The sequence below is a fragment of the Vidua macroura genome, chromosome 15 (genome assembly GCF_024509145.1).
Source record: "Vidua macroura isolate BioBank_ID:100142 chromosome 15, ASM2450914v1, whole genome shotgun sequence".
NCBI lineage: Eukaryota > Metazoa > Chordata > Aves > Passeriformes > Viduidae > Vidua > Vidua macroura.
The window spans coordinates 11,651,736-11,674,937 of NC_071585.1; the positions used below are offsets into that span (position 1 = coordinate 11,651,736).

General features: G+C 38.0%; 1 protein-coding gene across 3 annotated transcripts in view; it reads left to right on the forward strand.

Moving 5' to 3' along the window:
• Positions 1-23,202, forward strand: part of CNOT6 (CCR4-NOT transcription complex subunit 6) — a 32,605-nt gene that overhangs the window by 5,258 nt on the left and 4,145 nt on the right. For 2 of the 3 annotated variants that reach the window (XM_053990963.1, XM_053990962.1), the window contains 10 exons: positions 9,219-9,332; positions 11,791-11,977; positions 15,385-15,470; positions 16,423-16,527; positions 16,619-16,687; positions 18,046-18,203; positions 18,711-18,865; positions 19,817-19,971; positions 20,921-21,151; positions 22,397-22,599. In XM_053990963.1, the coding sequence (XP_053846938.1) occupies positions 9,221-9,332; positions 11,791-11,977; positions 15,385-15,470; positions 16,423-16,527; positions 16,619-16,687; positions 18,046-18,203; positions 18,711-18,865; positions 19,817-19,971; positions 20,921-21,151; positions 22,397-22,599 (1,461 nt within the window). In that variant the 5' untranslated portion in view covers positions 9,219-9,220. The remainder of the gene's footprint in view (positions 1-9,218; positions 9,333-11,790; positions 11,978-15,384; positions 15,471-16,422; positions 16,528-16,618; positions 16,688-18,045; positions 18,204-18,710; positions 18,866-19,816; positions 19,972-20,920; positions 21,152-22,396; positions 22,600-23,202) is intronic. The other variant, XM_053990964.1, reaches the window with a different exon arrangement.

Genomic DNA, 23,202 nt, shown 5'->3' on the forward strand with positions numbered 1-23,202 from the left:
TGTGAATAATTTGCTTGCTGTCAGGATGTGGCTAGATGGGTAGAGCATCCACTGTGCAATGACTTCTGTAACATCCTGACCTTCAGTTAGTTTAGCAACACTAATACTAACAAGCATTTAGGTATCTTGAAATTGTGTTCAAGGAAGGCAGAGATTTTTGGCTTTAGATACTGACATCTCTTGTCAAGTTCTAGTTCAGTTCTATAGCAGGAATGCTGAGAATGAGCTCATGTCCAAATTTCATTTAAAGTAGCTGAGTTCTCTGTTACTCCTTAGCTCTGTTATAAGACTAAGAAATAGTGTTTTGTGTGGTGGCTTTTGGTTTTCCCCCATGGAGCAACAAAAACGTGGTAAATATTCTGCAGACACATAAAGGAAAATGTGGTAAGGAACGTGTTGGTGCATGTGCCAGTATTTGCAATAGCTCACTGAGTTGGACCAAGATGAGAAATTTTACACTAGGTCCCCTAAACAAGAATCAGTGTTCCATGTGTTGTGAAGAATCATAACTAAATTGTCAAATATGATTGGATACAGCCAGTGGAGTGGGGGTTGGTATTATATTAATGTTTTGGAGTGTAAGACTATTCTCAGCTTTCTAGAGGCATTTGTAGATGAAGTTTTTAAGCCTTGGTCTTTCTGCCTACATTTATAAAACCTGAAGTTAAATGTTTTACAACACAGGTCTTCCTTTTTAAAGCTGGTCTTTTAGGTTCTATCTGACTTGTACAGTATACAATTCTGTAATGCAATGCAATTTATTTAAATTCTTAAAGTAATTAGTGAACCTGACATCTCTTTAATATATTGGCGTTTCAGAATACACTAACAGAATGTGCAAAAAGCTGAATGCTGTGCAGTACTCATTAGTACTAGCCAATGTGGTTCCAGGGGTACCAGTTAAGGTCAGGCTTTGCTTTGCAATTTGGTTTTGTGTTAGTGTTTGTTTTGTATACAGCAGCCTTTTACTATAGTCATAATTAGATACAATTTCTGATAATTAAGAACTATTCTAATCATCTGGACCATGTTTGCAACACTGAGCACATTTGGACATCGTATTTCTAATGATTATATGTTGTGCAGGGTAAGGGGTGGGAATTTGAGAGTTTTTTATCATGGGTCTGATAGAACAGGTCTGTCTAGAAGATGGAGGAGTCAAGGACCTTTGTCCTCAATTGTGCCTTTTTTTACTCTGACCATTTTAGACGTCTCTTCTGAACCTAAAATAGTTTTTATAGCTGAACATGGAAGTGGCAATTAGGCAATTCTTTGCATTAGTGAAATGATGGTAAACAAGTTTTTTCACACTGTGCAAGGTTTAGAGGATTACACGTACACCATTAAAACACGGGGCTGCACATCGCTTATCTGTGGGAAATTGTAATAGGCAGGGGTTGGGTAGAAAAAGTAGAAGTTGGGAAAATGACGTCCTCCCTATGCCTGCCACTGCCAGCTGGAGCCAGGCAGTTTGCATTTCCATAAACAAGTAGTTATGAAGGACAAAGAAACCTTAATTAAATTTGAAATACCTGCAGGTCAAAATTTAATATGCTCTTCTTAAAAATACGAAATGACTGAGTTTTGAACTTAACAAAATTTAAAGCCTGTTCTAGTCAGTGCTCTCTAGTCTAATAGAGTCTTCCTGATTTGAAGACAGCAAGTAAATCCTTTGACATTTATGGCCCAGTTTATCTGAACCAGGATGCTTTGCTTGAGTTTTAGGAGGGTTACGGTTCGTTTTAGTCAGCTTTGGCTAGATTAAGGGGTTTGCTGAACTTTAACAGCTTTATAGATTTTTAAAAGAATATTAAAGCATTTTGTCAGCTTCTGAGTTTTCTCTAGTAGAACTTGTATATGCAAATTCAAATAACTCATCTGATTAATAATATTACAGATACACTTATATGAATTAATGGATATTGACTTAATCAGTGTCTTGTATTTATTATTACACATGTTCACATGCATGTTCACATCCACAGCATTATCTTAAGTCTGAAAAAGAGGAAGGGTAACTCGTAGGTTTGTATTGGCAGTCATGTAAAATTACAGTTTTAGAAGTCCTCAGAATAGGATGGAGAAGCATTACATCCCCGATGAAGCCATTAAATCTTAATATGCTAACAGACACTAAAATGTGATCTTAAGGAGTGAAAAAATACTTGGAATGAATCAATTGACTTCATGTTGACTCAACAGCTTTTTTTATAATTTTAATTTAGATTATTCCAACATTAAGCTATAAATTGGGTTAAAGGGATCTTGACACCTTCCCACATGTTATAGTTGAGTCTTTTGGGGGGGCGGGGGGGGGAGTGTTTCAGTTGTCCTTCTGCTGCTGCAGTTCTGCCTGTGCCCACAGCTGGTCCATGCCATCCCTCCCCACACTAGGCAAAAGGAAATTTTAACTTACAACATGTGTTCTGAAATATTCAGGTGTTGGCCTTTAGCTGATTTCCCAATCGGATTTTTCCTAGCCTTATTTTTTCAATACCAAATACTGTAAAAAAAATTACTTGAACAGCTTTTTTCAAATAAAATGCCAAGAGTGTTTGTACTAGTCCACAAATAATAGGTGTTTACACAACAGACTTGATATTTGCCTTGAAGTAGCATACTAGTAGGGAAAAATAAATATGTGGTTTCTTGCAACACTGGTGTTTTCTTTGTATGTATTTCAATAGAGGGATATGGTTCATGCCTACGAAGTTAAATGTAAGGTTTTATTTCAATAGATGTGCAAGTCCTTAAATTTCTGTTTATATTTGTGATTTTAGTTCTAATATACTGTAGTATGGATTTCTCAATTCTGAGGCAGATTTAATTATTTCAGGTTTTTTTTTTCTTTGGGTGATGGCTCACACCTGCTTTTCCTGAACTGTCGTTTATCTGCTTGTGTATTGTAGCAAAATATATTTTGCAGATATGTTGCAATACATTGTAGTAAAATACATTTTGTATAAAAATGTGTTAAATTTGTGTAACATAAATATATATTGTATACTATATTGTAACAAACTATGCAATATGTAGCAAGTTATGTTTCTTAGCAGATTGCAAGTGTTTTTCCATATTATGGTGTATACTTGCTAGTAGTTGGGAAATACAAAACTACAGGCACATATTAAGATTTATTTTCACTAAACCAAAGTTTCTATTTAGTATGTTTTGAATAAGACATTTATAAAAATAAGATAATGAAATTTAGAAGGCTTTGTAAGAACAGTATCCGGATACAGAAAAAAACATCCAATTCTCTAGTTTTATGTCTTAGGTGGGTGGGGTGATGTCAAATAATTTAAAATAAGAATTTAGCTGAAACACATTAAATGTACTTCACAGGGCACTTGAGGTTTAGCTGGGATGCATTGGGTATTTGTTTCCTTTCCTCATCATGGTATCTTGCCCATGAATATTTTTCCATCAGTTTTTGGTATTGACATCACTCTCGAATTTGTTGCCCAGGCATGGAACAGGCTGAGGATAAATTCAGTTATTGACTCAACTCATCAAGTCAAGTGTGTAAATTCTGCAGGGACTGACCTTTATCATAAACCCTGTTCAAGCCGCTGTGGCTTTTCTGTGAGGACGTGCCAGATGTTGCACCTTGTCATCCTGGCCAGGGACAGTGTTGTTGCTTATTTGCTTGTACTTCAAGCAGAAATGTAATTAAGTTCCCATAGAAATTCATGACTTGCTCAGTAAAGCGCCACCAGTGACAGGACAGGGAAAGCAGCAAGCTTGATTCATGTTGGAAAAGCACTTTTTAAACAAGGGGTAGTGAGTCTTTGAGTAGGAAAGGGCAAATCTGCAGTTTTACAGTAGGACTGAAATACAGCACTATGAAATTATCTTAAAGATTTTTTTTCCAAAGTACAATAGTTGTCTTTTAGAGGTACTTCTGTTCTCTTTGGAGAAGGTCACTGTTTGTTTGGAGATGAAAGCAGATATTCCTGTTAATTCTAGTAAAGCTCAACAGTAGAAATTAACCCTTTCAATACAGCTTAACACATCTAATCAGCCTATACATTGCTAGACCTGCTACAGCCTTAAGTTATCTAAAATGCAATGTACTTTGCCTTCAGTTAGAATTTCAGACTTTGTTCAGTGTTACTGTTTAACTGGGCGAGGGTAGCTGGAAGCAAGAGTTTGCTTCCTGCTGTGGAAGAAGAGATTTTGTGTCAGTGTGGCCAGAAGTGCCATTTTGGTGGTGTCCCGATTTCAACAGCTGCAAATGCACACATGCATTCCTGCTGTACAGGAATAATAATAACACAGGAATCTAGTCTCCCTCAAGTATATATATTTTTTCTTTCCCCCCCCCTTAACCAGTTTAATTCTCTTCACCACCTCCTTTGTTATCAGAGAAAAGTCTGTGCTGATGCAAGAGTGAAGTGGAAATACAGGGTCCTGGGGAGGAGGAACTGCAGCAGGACCAGCTTAGTTCTGCTTCATGCAAGTGGTAGAGGGTGTGGAAGATCCTAAATTAACTTTGAATTCAAAACAGACCAGACAATTTAAGAAACATTTATATTTGTGGGGAAGGTCGTTGGAACCCTTTTTTAAATGAAACTTTGGATTGCATGGAAAAGAGCTTCAGGGTTAAAGGCACAAGGTTACAAAAGAATGGTCTGGAGTGAGCTTCCAGTTGAGGGTTTGGAGAGAGAAAGGGGAAAAAAAGTCTCTCATATGTGCTATTGTTTTCTTATGAAATCTTTGAGCAACTTAATAGATTGCTTTCTATCCTGCTACTTTTCAGCAGCTGAGAAATAATTTATTTGGCAAGTAATACTACCCTGCATCAACAAATGGAAAATATTGTCCAATTGTCTTGTTACTTCTTACTTTATTAGATCTAGACTTGCATTGTTTTTTCACTGTTTTTAATTAAAGTAGCAAAAAGTTTGAGTAATTCTGCACTTGATCAGGTGTGGTGCTACTTTGTTTACTTTTCCGTCCTGGCTATCTCCTGATCTGCATTAGTGTGTCAGTGACAAGTAAAATCAAATAAAGGGGAAGGAAGGGAAGTCAAAAGAAGTCACTGAAATGTGTTAGGAAGTTTCAGAAGCAGAGCTGTAATGCTTCAGCATTGTGATTGAAGTATTTCTAAAGGTACTCCCAGGTTTCCAAATGGGTTTTATAGATAGTTCATAGTAAGTATGGAAGTAGTTATTTCAGAATAGTTGTTTGGATCAGTTTAAATTATGTCTGAACACTGTGTTGCTCTTACTTGTTCATAATTTTCTATACAGTTTTAGAATTCAAGTTTCCCTAATCTTAAGATGATATTTTAGGGGCAAACTTGATATCTACATCCATAGTAATAGTATAAAAGATTGTATTTGGCCTACAGGAGTTGTCCAATACGTTTAGTTTTGAAATCAAGTTAATTTGTCATGATATTGTAGAAAGCATTTCAGGAAATGAAGAATTGCTGTAGTATTGGGGTGCTTAAAAAAAACCCAAAACCTTAATCTCAAAGTATCTGCTCACCTACTTATTTTGTTTAAATCTTCCTCCTCGCTATCTTCCAATTTCATGAAAATGACAGAAGAGTAGAACAAAGTTGAAAAAAGTCGTCATCTTTTCTGCCTGTCCCTCAGAGAAGACTCATTTCTCCATTTTGAAGACATTATTTATTGGTAGTTTCCATAGTCACCTGGAGCATTAACTACCTCATAGTCCAGCTTCCACTTTGCACAAGTCCATAGCCGAGGACATTTAACCATTCCAAATGTCTTGTCAGGCAATGAGCTGAACTCCCTTTGTTCTTCTACAGCGAGCAGCATATCTAAGCCAGCTTGGCCTCCAGGAAGTCCTTTTCTAGGCCACCAGCTCCTGCTGACATGGTGCCCTCCATGGCCCTGATGCTGTGGCTGGGGGGGCACCTCAGGAGCTCATGGTGCTGGCGATGGCACTGTCACTGTCCAGGGCAGTCCCAGCCCCAGCGCCCAGCCTGGCTGTGCATGGCCTGCCTGCAGTCATGGCTGCCATCTGGAGAGGCAGGCAGCAATCGGGGCAGCTGCAGCTCGACCTGGGAACATTTGGCTTTGTCTCCAGTGGTCTGTTCTGAGAGAAGCCTGAGCCAGAGCTCCACACCCACCTGCTGCAGTAGCCAGCTCTCTTCCAGCAGGTTGCCCTCCCTTGACATAACAATCTTCAGGTTTTTCCTTCTCTTCCTGGTCCCTGTCACCCTTCCCTGGAGGGGCTGTTGGTCCCTGCTGCCCCTCACCCTGTCCCAATGCCAGTATCTCAGCACCCCCTACAAACAAGGGCTTAAGGCAGCGTCTGCACTGGAGGCTTGAGCTCTAATTCCCTGTGTCAGACCTGTGCACTGTTGCGTGGCTCAGTTTCTTTGGGGTAAGGGATGTTAATTCTGTATAGGGACTGAGTGACCCACAGTGGGAGTGGGCAGCCACACTCAGTACAGCTCTCAAGCTCTTCTGTTTTTACAGCTATTAAAATGACAATTTTAATAACCTGGTACGAGATAGTAAACAATTTCATTTGCATTCAAACATACTTAAATGTCCTTTTCATTAAATTTATGTAGTCTGGAGCATGTTCCAGGAATCCATGTCATATCTTTGTTATAAAGATTTTCTCCTTTACAAACTGATTTACTGCATGCAATAAGAACCTAACATTGGTGTTTCACCATCTGTATCGATGTAAGCGAAAATTACAGGTGGTATAAGCTCTTTTGAAAATTACCATAATGATTGTTAAGAGCTGCAGTTATCAATGGTTCTAAGGATGTTCAACACTATATTATGGGTCTTACTAAAAATTACTTTAGTCTGACAAAACTCTATCACTTAATCTGATGTTTACCTCAGCTTTTATGTTTTACTGTAGCAGCTCAGCAGGTGCTAAATTTGGATTTGGGGAGGTGGAGAAAGGAGACAGTAAAAGAGACTGATTTTCTTGAGCTACTCCATGCTGTGAAGTTTTGAAATGCAATTGAAGGTGTTCTGTTTGTATTTTATGCTGTACTGTGAGATACAACCCAAATTTAGCCTTCCTGTCAGTTCTTGAGAAATTCTGAGTTCTGGGTGATAGATGAAGATGTGGTAATGCCTGGTGTGACAGTATCCTGGATGTGGCTGGTGGCAGTGATGCTCTGGGGCAGCAGCAGCTCCTTCAACCAGGAGGGTCTCCTCAAGCATTTGCTGCTTTTTTGGCACCTGGTAATCCTAAACAGCAGGGACTCATCCTCTGAGAAATGCAGCAGTGAGAGAGGGGAAACCATAAAGAGCAGGATCTTTATTGAGAGGGAGGGTGGTGCCATGGAGTGACTGGGAGTGCAGGATCACCAGGATCCAGTGTTAAACCCTCAAATTCTTAAATCTCTAATTGTTTAGTATGCATTAACAAAACCCACTGGAAAAGTATGTCATCCTCTTCTAGCAGTGAGCAGTGATACACTGCTGGTACCAGCAAAGCTGTTAATTAGTGCATGTGATTGAGTGTGCTCTGGGGAGCATTTGTGTTTCTGTACTGAATGAGATTTGTGTCTTTGCTATACCTGCTTCTCAAAAAATTGGAACATATTTATTAATTCAGGGAGCAGCAGGAAGAGAAAGCAGTAAACGTCTAACGAAGGGAAATGTTTCCTGACAAGCTGGAGCATTCTTACTTGGTCTTTGTGAACTATATATTATACATAGAAATTCAGAAGAGATGCTCTATACGTTGCTCTGATACGTATTTTTTGCATCAGTTGCATAGTTACTGCAGAAAGAAATTAGGCTTTTGCCTTTCTGGAGATTATAATCCGCTCTCCTCTCATTTAATTAGTGAAGTTTGATGAAAAAAGTGTTACACTTGGTGATTCCCACACCCTGGGTACTCAAATGCCTTCACTCTGGAAGGAGCCTCACCCAGCTGCTATTTATAATCTGATCCTTTTACCCACAATTCACTTCTTAAAGGGGAATTTCTTTTCACTGCAGAAATCTGGTTTTGACCAGTAGTGGGAAAGGGAAGGAGGAGTGTGATTTAGTAAAAGAGCTGTTGTATTAAAGTAAGCATGTGATACCTAAAAGCTTTATTTTAATTAAGATGCATAATTATCAGAAAGTTTTTGGTGGATTTCTGTTGTTTTGTTTAACATGCAGAGTAAACATTTTTCAGTAAAATCAGTAAACAGATTATGAGTCTGGTTGATAGTCTTATTTACTAGGAGTTATTCTTTGATTATTTTATATAATGACAACATTGTCCCAGGAAATGAAAAAATGAGAAAGCCTTAAAAGACTTGGTAGGAAGATGTACTTAGAAATTTGACCAGTACAGCTGCTTGCTTATTGAGTGGGTTTGAGTAGTACTATAATATTGCTGTAATCTATTTTGCTGAATAATTGCATAATATTGCTTGTAATGTGTTTTTAAGGGTGATTTGAGCCAGCATTGTTTAATTTCTTTATTTAATATAAATAGATTTATAGCTTGTGGTTTGTTGGAGAGGAATGTTTGCTTCTCTGTCATGGAGCATGATTGAGTATGGTAAAAAGAACCTAGAAAAATTATTCTTATAAAGTTACCAGGAATGATGTGAAAAAGAATGAAGCAAAATTTCAGTATTAAATACCTGGCTGAAGAAAGTGATAGAAATATCTACTTTGGGTGCAATATTTTCGGATTGCAGAGGGTAGGTTGAAGGTTGGATTAAAACCTATCATTTTGCAGATTTAAAGAACTAAGGATCTTTTTGAAACCTTAATTCTGTTCTTGATGCTGATTTGTGTAAAAAGTTGAGAATTGCAGTAAACCTGGAACTGATAGGTAATCAGAGTTATTAGTAAATATGTTCTCCACGAGTATGAGATCCCAGTGGTGGTGGTCATCCCTTTTTGAAGTTCCATTGTTGAAGAAACAAGAGCCTGCAATGGGATGTGTTGGTTTTGAGGGACACACAACATAGCCATGGAAGGTGGTGTGACAGAATTTTTAAACTGCTTTGCAGATTCTGGTAAATTTTTGGAGGGGGCTAGGCTGTTGTCTGCCATTCTAGGAGCATTAGGAATCTGTTTTTCAATTTTATAGCAGTGTTTCCTATTCAGCAACATTTGTAAATGGGCACATTATCTGTAGCTTTGGGAAGTATTTGGTACAAAAGCCTAGTATGAAATTTCACTGAAATGGGCATTACCTTGTAAAGAATTCTCAGTGTATAATATCTCAGTTAATCGCTTGCCTTTTGGTTTCAACAGGAATGCCCAAGGAAAAGTACGATCCACCTGATCCACGGAGGATGTACACAATTATGTCCTCAGAGGAAGCAGCCAATGGAAAGAAATCACACTGGGCAGAGTTGGAAATAAGTGGTAAGGAACTGAGGCATGGTCCTGAGTTTAGAACTCACTGCAAGTAGTGTGGGCTTGGAAAGTCTGGGGTGGAGTTACCTACCTTGAAGTGAGCCAGCAGAGCACAGGGGTAGCAGCTGCCAGCTGGGGGTGTGTGGAGGGAAGAGCTTGGGCGGGGATAACACAGGGAGCTGTGGGAGGGGTAGGGTAGGGCAAGTGGGAAATCCCCATGTACAGGAAAGTTTTCAAGGTGACGATATGGATGTGAACTCTTTGTGTTTTGAAATCATGAAGTGAATGAGAGCATGAATTTAAGATCTAATTTGTTGAAGAGCAGAGGATGAAGTTGGGGTTGATCTGTAGTGGTATGTTCTTACTGTAGGTAATGTAACAACGAGGTTCCATGAAGGAAAAGCTTTCTATTAAAAGCAGTTGTAAATTTTACTTTGTTCTTAAGATTAAAGACAAACACCAAAACCTCCACAATCTGTGCAAGGTTTGAGATACTGTTGGACTCTTGAATCTTTTCTGAAAAATAAGATAATGGTTAGAATTCATAAGCATGTACTTCCACTGGTCAACCAGTCTCTTGATTTGTAGAGTAAATCCTAAGTTTGGTACAAGAACTGTTTACAAGGAAATTCAAGGAAATATTTTAAGAATTAAAAAGTTATTTTGTGGCATTTTAAACTTAGGCTGTAATTTTGTGTAGATATGAAGCAACTGCAAAAATTGCCATGTGAGATTTATAAATGACTGTTCAGTAGAGAAATTCATGGAAGAAGGACTAAACAAACAGTTCTTCAAATTGTGAAGAATCTTTCCATCCAATTCACTGAATCTATGCCTTGCTTCCAGTACCACATGCCTCCCCATGTGAATAGCATTCTTTACTGAAGGTTACAGATGCAGAAACCCAGTTAAATGCTGCTTCAGGAATCAGCATTATATATCAGCATTAGGCTTGGAATCCTCTTGGACATCTGCTGCTCTGCATAGGAAGTGCATTAAGTGATGGCTCTTTCCTTTCATGCCTGGTAATCTCACCATAGACTGATTCCTGCCAAGGGAGGTGCTGGAGTGGAGAGCCTGGATCAGGGGTGTTGATTGGAAATCCTTTCAGCTGCAAGGCTTTCTATGATCACAGTCACCTGTTTGCATTGGGGGTGGGGAAGAGGTGCTAATTCCGTTTTAAAATGCAAAGAACTATCCATTTGTGTTTAAAACCTTTCAAAATAGTTCTTAATGAGCATTAGAGGAGCATCAATCCCTTCAGAACTGTATGTATTTGCCTTGCAAAATAAAACGTGCAGTGTTTTTGTTTCATTAACGTTCACAATGTCCTTTCCTTGCAAAGTCACAGAATACAGAAAGCCATAAATGTTTTAACTGATCTCATTTAAATCATGTTTTTTCACTACAGGCTTTTTTATGCTCTTTGTTTTGTCATAGCTCACTGGAAATTATACCAGTATTAAACATTTTGCTGCCAGGGACTGAGTCCCAGATGCACATGTCTCAGTGTAACCTTCCCTGGGCAGTAAAGATGTATTCTTATTTTGGAGAAAATCATTTAAGGAAAGGAATTACAAAGTGTGTATGTTGGTATAATATTAACCAGACTGTTGTTAACCTTGATGAGTCACAGTGGGCATTTTAAAGTTGTTCCAGCTAACTTTTTACCTTGGAGAAACTGGTGTTGGTACTCCTGATGCTTTTGGTACAGTGAGATGATTTATGTAAATGAGAAAGGATTTACCCCTGGAGGAAAAAAATCTTGGAGACAAGAAATATTTTGAGACCTTCTGATGATATCTCACATTCCTTGCATGCAACAGTGTAAAAATCTTGATTCTGTCACACAAATCCATGTTTCCACACTTCAGTTTATACAAAAAATCATACCTTTTTTAAAATATCTGGCAATAGTTGATACAGCTTTTAGTTGAATGCCAGATGGAAATCCATGTTCTCAACTAAGCATCTTAGTCACCCTAAATATAGTGTTTCTATCTGTTCTTGGCTGGATTAATGCCACAGAGTAAAGATTTTTGGTTTGAAAGATGTGTAGAAATAAGGGATGAACCAAAGCACCGTCTTTCATCTCAGACATAATCTATAATTGAAAAAACCTGTTTATTACACCTCTCTTAATGATAAATTCATGGCCAGCTAGTTAATATGTTTTGTCTTGTATAGAACTAGATAAAGACAGATGTTTAAGCCTTAAGTATGGTTTGGGAAAAACAACCTCAAGCATCCTTGGCAATATCTTGCATTTTCTCACACAATGACAAAATTTTCATCTATAGAATCAGTGATTAATGGAATTTTCACTGAATAAAATAATAATAATAAAACCCACAAGCAAAACTCCCCCTCAAATTCCCCTGCCCTGTACATACTTGAAAAATGTGCTATTATTGCCAAATCTGTGTATTTTAAATGTCCTATTTTCTCTTGTACCCTTCTTCCACAGGGAAAGTGAGAAGCTTAAGTTCATCGTTGTGGACACTGACCCATTTGACAGCTTTGCATCTCAGTGACAATTCCTTATCCCGTATTCCTTCAGACATTGCCAAGCTTCACAATCTGGTATATCTGGACTTGTCCTCTAATAAAATCCGCAGTTTACCAGCAGAGCTCGGAAACATGGTGTCACTCAGGTATGTAAATCCTAACAGGAGTTAAAATTGTTCTTTTATTATCTTTGTAGTAACAGTTCACATTTCAGCATAAGTAAATTCCCCTTTCCTCCCTTCTTATCTGCTTCCCTGAATACTTGCTGTGGGCTGTGCAGCTCTAGCAATACTGGTTTTCCTGTGATTTCCTCTTCTGATGTATGACAGCACAGAATGAGCCTCAGAAGTGTTTGGTTTGATGACAATCACCCATTTTATATTTTTCCAAGTCAGGTTTCCTCTCAGGCATCTCTTTCCAGATTCTTGTACAAATCTTTTATGTGGCATTTGTCTCAAAGAGTAAGTGAAGCACCAAAAAAAGAAATTGCTTTTAACTCATAGTAAGGTAGAAAAAAGATCAGATTAAACATTTATAATCACGTTAACTACAATGTCTTCGTCTTTATTCATATTTAGTAATTATACTCAACAATAATTCTTGTTCTGTTTATTGTATAACAATTGCAACATCTAGTATCATCTAGTATGTCTAGGATGTCTAGTATCATCTCCTCCCCACCTTTGCTGTGATGTAACTGCATTCCTGTGCAAACTGGGGAGGAGAAAAAAATGTTCTAATCACAGCTTTTCAAGTTTTTTTTCCCTTCAATTTTGCAATGCCAAGATGTGCAAAGTTAGCCTGGAAGTGAAATATGAAAAATGATGCCTATTTAGATTATACTTAAGGCTGCAGCATTTTACTTTGTAAAAACACTGTTACGTAAATATATAAATTATTTATGTAAGAGTAAATATTTACAGGCAACAGTCTTTTGCCCTTGACCCAAAGGAAGAGCCTTATCTTGGGTTTATTAGACAGCTGCCAGTAATTGCCTTCATTGCTATTAATTTTGAAGATACTTCTGAACAGCTTCCTCAAATCCAGAAAATTCAGAGTCTGAAAGTAACAAGGATGTTATTAGAAGTAAAGGCAATGATAGAGCGATGGACTGCCAGCACAGCTTTCATGAAATTGGAAGCAAAGCAAGTTTGCACATAGAAATATCTGTCATTGCATTTTCCTCCCCTTTAGAAAAGTCCGCTCTGTTGGAGAGGATTAAACTAGCTGATTAAATTGGTGCTAAAAGCTCAAATTCCAGAGCAGTTCAAGCCTTAGCCTTGGAGGCTGAGCAAAGGGACCTTGCTTTTTGAAGTATAATTGGCAGCTCAGTTTGTAGCATGTTGTATAGTTGCTTTCAACTGGAGAGGAGTCTGTTCTAAGCTCTAGTTCTTTGCATTACTATTTCAATTAAAAGCAGTTATTAGTAACAGGTTTCTTCCCTTGTTTATCCAACTCCTTGGATATTGTGAGATAGCAACCCTAAATTTACTGGAATACTCTCAAATTCATCTTCATACTTCATTAGCCTTCTTTCAGTCTTTTTAAAACATTTTTGTAAATGTAACACTTGTGACATGGAGATAGCTTAGCAGTGCAGAGTCGTCAATAATGTCAAGTCATTATGCCTTCTTCCCAACACTTCTGATTTATTCTGGCTGATTCTGTGAAGCTTCAGCTCTTGAGTGCCCTAAGTTTCTTCTGAGCAGAGAAGGGTGAATCTTGTAAATATGAAATGTGTAGCTAAGCTCTAGGATCACATAAGCTTTCTATTTATGACCAAAACACAGCAGTTGAGCCCAGATCTCTAGATGTGAAAACTCTGCATGAACCCACTGTGCTCCTCAGTAATTGCAGCTGTTCAGTGTATTTTTTTCACTGTAGTGTAAGTGAAGAAAAGCCCATAAACACATCCTATGTGAGAGCACATTGCAGGTCCCAGCTGGGCCAGGGTTTTGTGTTCCAGGCTGGTGTTGCTGCAGACTCTTCCCCTGGATTCTGGGAAGTTGTTCAAACTAACGGTAATTCAACCTGGGCATTGCTGATATCCCAAGCCATAGAAATCATTTGTGCTCTCAACACTGAGAATTGATAACAGCTCTCCCAGCTCCCACATCTGGAGCTCTGGGTTTGGTCTGTACTGTGGAGCTCTCCCAAGACTCCTTTCATCTCCCTTTTTACTGCAAGTAGTTGAAAAAAGAGATGTCAGAGCAGTAGGATTTCTGATCTTTGCAGAAAAAGGAGAGAAAAATAAACAGTGGAACATGTTATCTTGGAAAGCTCAGCTGTAAAACAGATCCTCTTGATGTGCTTGAAAGAACTTGAGTGCACCCCAGTGCATTTGCAGATGACACAGAGCTGGGTGGAAGGGTTGATCTGCTGGAGGGCAGGAAGGCTCTGCAGAGGGATCTGGACAGGCTGGATCCATGGGCCCAGGCCAGTGCTGTGAGGTTCAGTCAGGGGAGGTGCTGGGTCCTGCACATGGGTCACAACCCAGCAGTGCTCTACAGTTTGGGGGAACAGTGTCTGGGAAGCTGCCTGGTGGAAAAGGACCTGGTGGGGGTGGTCAGCAGCAGCTGAACATGAGCCAGGTGTACCCAGGTGGCTGAGAAAGCTGATAGCACCTGGCCTGGATCAGCAGCAGTGTGGCAGCAGGACCAGGGCAGTGACTGTCCCCCTGTGCTGACACTACACCTCAAATCCTGGGGTCAGTTCTGGGCTGCTTATGACAAGAAAGACACTGAAATCCTCAAATGCTGTTCTGTAGAAATCAACAAGAGTTAAATTAACTCTTGCCCTCCAGGTTTCCATTTTTTTTCCCGTTTTTGTTCCCCAGAAATACTTGTCAAGTCTCTAGGTACCAAGTTCTAAACACATTTGAGCAGCAACTTCATATTGATTGATTCTGTGAAAGTCTTCACTGCTTAGTGGGAATCCATTTAGGAAAGTGAAGTCTATTTTTTTCTGCCCAATTTGCTGGGATATCAGAAGTCAGGACATGAGTTCTGTTCTGTCTGTATGTTGGTTTTGTGAGTTTCAAAGCACATATTTTGTCTTACCACTGAATTTATGAAAAGAAAACCACCCAAACCAACAGAAAATTACTGCTGTAAATGACTACTGCACAGTAATGCCATAGCTGTAATCATACTGCCATGATCCTGGATTTTTAAATTTTATTTCAGGGATAAAATTTCTCTTTATTTCTTAATCACAGCTGACCTGTTTCATGGTCTAGTTTGTCTGAGCTGTTACTGCTTCATCACTTGTAGATACTAAAGTGTTTAATTATTGCTAATGTTCACAAAATGTCTGACTGTTTAAGATAAACTCTCCAAACAGCTCCTTTCCTCTCTACTTCAACATAATGTTTTTTGTCTGGGTGTGTGTGTTTGAGTACAGCAGGATTTCCCTAACCATTGCTGTTTAGTCTCTGAATTTTTCAATATTGTGGTTTGCTACTATATTGATTCTCTTTTAGTTCCGTTCGTGTACTGCTGCAGATAAACATTGCTCTGTTTTCAGACCCATATGATTCTTGCTCTGTCTACAGGGAACTACATTTAAATAACAACCTGTTACGAGTTTTACCTTTTGAGCTGGGAAAACTGTTCCAGTTACAGACTTTGGGTCTGAAAGGTACTGCTGTTTTTTTCTTGGTGTCTGTGCTTGTTTAGTGATACTGCTGCTGAGCTGTAATGGCTGTAGGCTGCTGGTTCATAAAATGTTACTGATTAGCAATCCAGATGTAGCTGCTCACTCCACATTTATAAATACTGTTACTTAGGGATTTTTTAGAAAAATAACAGGTTTGGCAGAGCAGTGCCCATAGAAAGAAGTCTCCTTTCCTTTTTGCAGACTGCACAGAAGCTTTCTGTTGCTTGCATGGGGGTTGAATGCAATTCTGCTTTAACTAAGAAATAGTCTGTGGTTAACTGTGGTACATCTCCAGCCAGAAAGGGAACATCCTTTGTACAGCTGCAGGGTTCTGTGCTGTTCATGCAAGCAGCAATTTAAGTATTTTCCTTTTTTTGTTTCCCCCTCTGAACTTTATGGATTCTAGCTATAAAATTGCTGACCTTGGGGAATTTTGAGTCACAAAATCAGAAGCACTGAGACTTATAATACCTCTATACACTGTTAAGTCTCAAAAGTCTGTTTATCTCCCCCTTAAAACTGGGCACTTGCAGTGTGTGTTGTCCATGACAACTTCTACAATCTGCTTATGTTTGGCAGATGGCAGAGTCTCTGCTGAGATCTGTCAGATCAACTGCTGGTGGATGTTTCACACTGAGCAGAGGTGGCTCCTGTGTTTGTGCTCATCAGCTCTGCCTGTTGTACCACACAAGTTCTTCACTGCTCTTAGTCCAAGCACCACCTTTGGGATGCTCAGTCCCACAGCAGAATCAGCAGGGAATGTTGTTAAACTGTCCACACATCCAGAGTTCTGTGGGACTGAAGACCTGAGATCTGAAATTCTGAAGTAGCTCATAGTAGATCTTGTCTCCGAGATGTCAGCTTTCAACACTGATATGCAAGTCTGCAATAGTTCTGTATATTTTATTCAATATTCCTGTGAATTGGTTTGTAGGAAACCCACTTACACAGGATATTCTGAACCTGTATCAGGAACCAGATGGGACAAGACGGCTACTGAACTATTTGCTTGATAATTTGGCAGGTACTGCAAAAAGAAGTAAGTGATCATTCTTCAAACATTTCTTTCTGCTGTGTTAAATAAATGTGATTATCACTTGTTGTATCTCTATTTTAAAATGTTCCCATAGTTTCGACAGAACAGCCACCTCCAAGATCCTGGATTATGTTGCAAGAACCAGACCGTACAAGACCAACAGGTACTGTAACACTTCAAGAATTTCTCATTTCTTCTATTTTCCTTTTAATAAAAGCTGTTGATCTTTACTGGAAAAGAAGTTAATGCTTAAATTAACCAATCATCTCTGCAGTGCTGACCGGCCAGCTGAAGTCATTCTATCCCAGCTGGAACACCTGTTCCAGATTTACCCATCTTTCACTCTAAAGTAATTTATTTTTAATTAACATCCCCCTCACAGGAATTGAAACTGTTGTCCACAATTAGTTAAGTGGTGGAATTATAACAGGCTTAATTTAACACTTGTTGAAGAATAAAAAAATTGAAGCATTTGAGCATGATTTCGAAAAAATGTAGAATTGTTTTAAGTAACCAGGGTATCATCCTTGATTCAGCAATTTTCTTGCTGCAAATTGTTTAAAATGCAGTCTTTTCTATTTACCTGCACACCAAAAATCTTAGTGTATTTCTCAATTATTGCAGTGTCTTCTCTTCCAGGACTGATAATCCTCCCATTATTAAGGTGATTGCTTCAAAGATCATGATGTTAATGCACTTTCTGTTTTGCTGTCACCTATTTATTTTGAAAATGCTGGACTTTGACCCCAGTCAGCCCAAGATCCTTTTCCTCAATTCTCTATATCTTCAAACAATGGTCTTATTTCTTTTCTCTACATTTGAGAGGAGCTACTCAAGCATCTCATTGTTGTACCTCAAGTTTTTAAAGTGCTTTTTAAAAACAAACAAAGCTGCAAACTCAACAAAACAACCTCCTAAATCCATGCTGCTGGATTACCTGTCAAATTGCCCCAGCCTGTCTCATTATTACTCCTGTTTCAAATTAATACAGAGGGGAGATATGTCTTGTCCTATGCCTAAATGGCTTTTTGAGGTGGAAATATTTAAAGGGTTAATTTGCCTACACTTTTTCTTTGTGTGAAAGGATCCTCACCCTGCCTGTGGATCTGTTACAGTTTGTGGTGGCAATAATTAAGGTAGATTTTAAAGAATCTAATTGTAGACTTGCAGACCTCTGTGTAGCTGGTAAATACAAGTGTTCAAATACACTTACTTTGTTTTGGGTTTTTCACAGTGCAGCACCACTTAGCATAAAACACATTTTTCTGTTCTTCACTGTGTTAACCATATAAAATAGGGTGTTTGTTTCCTAATTAAATGCTAGAAGACAGCTGCCATAAGTCCAAGCATGTAATTTGTCTCCCTAAAAGAACTAACAATTTTTTTAGTACTGATACACATACTGTGTTTTGGTTGAAACAAATGAAGCGTGAATTGATAAATTTGCAGAAGGCAAAAGTCAAGAACAAAATTGTATTTTTTTTAATCTATCAGTGTGTAAATAAAATTATTATTCTGCAGCCTTGTTCTCTGTCATGTGTTACAATGTCCTGTGTGACAAATATGCCACCCGGCAGCTGTATGGCTATTGTCCATCCTGGGCCTTGAACTGGGAATACAGAAAAAAAGCCATTATGCAGGAGATACTGAGCTGCAATGCTGACATCATAAGTCTGCAGGTAAAAAAAATACACCGTTCTTTCTTTTCCTTTTCTATTCCAGTGTGCTGGTTTCTTCGCATTAAGTGTATTTTTAGTAAACGGTTTGTTTTCAAGCCCTCCTGCAAACAAAAGGAAAAGAAGTGATGTTTAGAACATTATTTGTTGCTTGACATCAAAAGAAGGCTCTCAGCCCCCGCAGCTGGAATGGGAACCAGCAGCCCCTGATCAAAGCAATGTTCGTGGGGGTGTCTTTGTGCCTGTGTGTGTATGTGGGGCTGTAATTGACACATTTCCAAATAAGAAGCTAGAGATAATCATAACTCCAGGGATTACAGAAATTCATTTATATTTTCTTAAAATAGGGATATTGCTCTTGAATTTGCATTCTCTGATGTATTTAATTCTGAGATTTTTTCCCCTTAAATCTAATTTGAAAGTGATTTACACTTCTGAAGAGTCTAAATAATATCTGTCTTCTATATTTTGCTAATAGTACATTCATGCTGTGCTGCCTTAACTTTACAGGAGGTTGAAACGGAGCAGTACTACAGTTTTTTCCTGGTAGAATTGAAAGAACGTGGCTATAATGGATTCTTCAGTCCAAAATCTAGAGCTAGGACAATGTCAGAACAGGAAAGAAAACATGTTGATGGTTGTGCAATATTTTTCAAAACAGAAAAGTAAGTGATGTGGTTTGCTAAGCCTTCTGTTGTCTCTCTTGCTGTCTTTTACATAATTTCTCAGGTGGGTCTTATAGTTCACACAGTTGGACTTTAACTGTCCTTTTGTAGCCAGGCATGGTTTTGATACAGAGCATTCCTACCCCTGGAAAGACTGGTTTATATGACAGAGATCATTCTGTGTGGAACTAGCAATAAAAATTTAACCTTGAAATACTGAGTTGAATGAGATTTCATTCTGTTTGAGCAGTGCTGGTTGGGAGTTCACTGAATTATCCTTCACTTGTTGAGTGTAATAATAGAAAATGAAGGAAATAATGAAAACTGAAGCAGATTTTCTTGCCTCTTGTTTTTTTGAGTAAAGGAATTTATAATCCCCCAAATTGTAGAAATAAGGCCTCAGATGACATTGACTTTTTGATACATTAGCCTTTGGTAAAGCAAACAAGAAGGGATCACTGCACACTTCTGTAAAAACACTGTAATCATTCAAGAGCTGCAGCACTTACTGGTTGTGTCATATTGCATTGTACAGCTTCGGATGTGATGGTAATAATGTCCCTTGCTGCTTCCATTCCTGTGTATCCATAAGTAAATGTAGGTGCCAGGTTTGCAGCCTAGTGGCTTGGAAAATTATTTACTCCCTCTCTGTTAAATCTGTGTATTTGAACTAGGAACAGATGCAGAGTTGAAACAAGCATGACTTCTCTAAAATACCTCTCTCTCTCTATCAACAAAATATTTTAATTGTAACTGAGGTACCATAAACTACATGAAAATTGCTATGAAAACTGTATCACTTGATTTCAATTTAGGATTTTATGAAATTATGTGACTGGCTGAGATTTTCACATCATAAATGTGTTTGAACTTTAATTAAAAGGAGAATTACTGATAACATTTCCAACTGTATCTGGCTGCTGAAAATTACATATTATGTTTTTCTTTCAGATTTACTTTGGTCCAAAAGCATACTGTTGAGTTCAATCAACTAGCAATGGCAAACTCAGAAGGTTCAGAGGCTATGCTGAACAGAGTTATGACAAAAGATAACATTGGAGTCGCTGTTCTGTTAGAACTGCGAAAGGAATTGATAGAAATGTCATGTAAGTCCCATTTCATTTATTTTTTTAGATAGATGGTATTTTGTAATTGCAAAAAAAAATTACTCTTGTTATAATAAACAAGAGAAACTAGGTTCTGCAAGTGAATTTGGCTTTGCAGATTTTATGTTCAGACAAATTTATTTCCAAAGAGGATTTTGGGGAAAAGTCATGTTGCTTAAATTATATGGTTTTTTTTTTACCCACTTGTATTTTTAAGGAAAAAAAAGATATCAAAACTTGAGTGATTTTGTTGTTTGATTTTGGGGTTTTTTTCTTAAAACTATGTACAAGTATCAAAGAATCAGGTGGTGTTAGTTGTGTGTTTCTGGATGTGTATTTCCATCATATTAACTTATTTTCTTTGCTGTCATGACTAAACAAACTATTTGTTCTGCCCTGTAATTCTTAATTTAGGAAATGTAAATAGGCTTTATAAGTATCACAGTGGGAACCTACTCAACCTGTGTTATATTTATCCAAATGATATTTTATTAATCCAGATTGTAGCAAACAAGCCTTTTAAGAAACACTTCCAGCAAGCGAGATAACTTAGAATTCAGAGCTTGCTGCCTAAGAAGATACGCAAAGAGCCTGTTTGCTATCATAGCCTGAGGAAAGCTGCTGTAATTCTTTAGAAAAACATTATTTGCCTGTAATTAGGATTATCCATTACTTATGTTAATTTTCAGTGAATACAAAAGCATTGCATGTAACAAGAAAGTCTGTTAATGGTCTTGAGTGTGAAATATCATTCCTAATGCTTTCTATCAACTTAAACACTTGTTAAATGTAAGAGGAGTTATCTGACCTTCTTGATTCAAATGGTTTTAACCCTCCTGAAGTCATACTGATTTTTTTTTTTGCCCCCTTAAACATTTTGTTTAAATTTTTGTAATAGAATTTTCTGTTGCTGACTGAATTTAAATAAATAACTGATTTTAAATTTTAGCTGGAAAGCCACATCTTGGGATGGAAAAGCAGCTAGTTCTTGTAGCTAATGCACATATGCATTGGGACCCAGATTATTCTGATGTGAAGCTGGTTCAGACTATGATGTTCCTGTCCGAGGTAAAGAACATTATTGATAAAGCTTCTCGTAGTCTCAAACCTGGTGTTTCGGGAGAACTTGGAACCATTCCACTTGTACTGTGTGCAGATCTCAATTCTCTACCAGACTCTGGTAAGAGTTCTATTTCTTATTCTTTAGACTGTTTCAAGTGTGTAACAGTTGTAAGTTTTTCTGTTTAGAGAATGCATTGTTTGATAATATAAGCTCTGTAGGTGCTGAGGAGAGAGAACCTGTTTCATTTGTGAGTGACCTTACTGCTTGTGCTGTAGTTGAACTGTGTCTGGTCTTCCAGAAGCATTTCCACTGTGATTTTGTTCCCTATTTGTTCCTGTATTTTAAAATATCTTCCAAAAATAACTGGAAACATGAGTGTGTTGCTGATAATTCAGTTTTCTTAATTTTAAGTGTGAAAAGATATTTTACCTTTAAATTTGCTACCATACAATCATTTTCTGTCATGTTTCAGAACTTCTAAAATTCAATACATCCCCTTCAGAAGGGGACTTTCCAGAGCTCTTTACCAGCATGGGACTTTGTTTCTTGACTTGGTGGCAACTTTATAAAGTGCAAAGAAAGAGCACATTTAGTGACTGCCACCTTGCTTGCTCAGCCACCCCGCTGAAGTGCTGTACTCAAGAGCCATGCCTCATCTCCATTCCTGGTCCCCTTCCTTCTGGCTTCATCTTGGCAACTCTTAACATCTGTTAGGATTTTAAAGAACAGTTATTACTTATCAGTAATGGAAATGAGATTCTTTTTGATCCAAGGAAGACCAGTATCACTGGTGATGATTGCAATGACCAGTTCATGTGTCTTGTTGTGTCTTCAGAACAACTTGACTGCTTCTTTTACCTTCTAGAACTTTAACACAGCTATTCTGAAATTGAGGCACAATCATCGTTTTATGTGACACAAATATAATCAATTTGGCTTTGCAGCCTCTTTAAAGGTAACTTCTTTTGAAGTAGTGTTTCAGAAGTTGGCTTTTTTGCAACACTTTAGCTGAAGAACATTAAACGGCAGGACTTGAGCATAAAAGCAAGAAGAGGCAGCCAGTAACTAGCATTGATAGAATTTTACTTCTGATTTTTTTTCATCTTCCCCTTCCCGATCTATGCCTTATTAATCTTCTCTTTTTTTTCTAATCAAAGTGTGTCTCTTTGTTCTAGGTGACATTTGCTCTTGATACACATTGCCCTGCAGTATTTTAAAAGAACTGCTGTTGATTTTACTGTGTATTGTTAAGGTTTTGGTTATATAAAGCCTAAAGTTGCATGTCTGACTTCAAGTACTTACACACACTTATTTGCTGAATGTTTGTTAATACCTTCTTGTTCCTAATGTGTCTCCTCATAGGTGTTGTTGAGTACTTGAGCACTGGTGGAGTGGAAACAAACCACAAAGATTTTAAGGAACTGAGATACAATGAAAGTCTTACTAACTTCAGCTGTAATGGAAAAAATGGGACAACAAATGGAAGAATTACACATGGTTTCAAGTTGAAGAGTGCCTATGAGAATGGTCTAATGCCTTATACAAATTACACATTTGACTTCAAGGTAAGGGCTTGCTTGTATTTCAGAAATGTTTTCCATTTTCAAGTGTAACTGGTGTGATTTGCTCTATGAAGTTGTTCTATAAGTTGATCTGTGTAGCTAAGTTCACCAAGTTTATACTTAAAACATAGTAAACTAGAATGCCCAACACTTCAGTCTCCTAGAAACCATCTTATTCTTTTTAATAACTTGTAATAGTTTTACAAGAGTTGGGGTGCTTTTAACCTTCCCTGTAAACAGTTTTGATGCTCCAAGATAAATGACAGGGGCACTTAAGCTGTCAAGTGCAAGGAAATAATCCATGTTGCTTCTGGAGAAGTCTAAGCTCTCTGTTGCCCAGGGAAAACAAAGACTGTTTTTTTCCTCTTCAAAATCAGCAAAATGTGATTTGAAGCTCTCTAGGAGGTTGGACCTCCCACAAAAGCATAGCAGAAGTGATAAAGGGTGGCCTTTTCTTTTGTTTTCCTAATCTATACTGAGCATCCCACTGGATATAGGAAGAAGAAATCTCCTAAATTGTGGCGTTCTATAGAGAAGGAATGGGATATTTCATTACTTGTAAGACTGAGTTCAGCTCTTGTTTGGAATAATAACTTGAGACAAGAA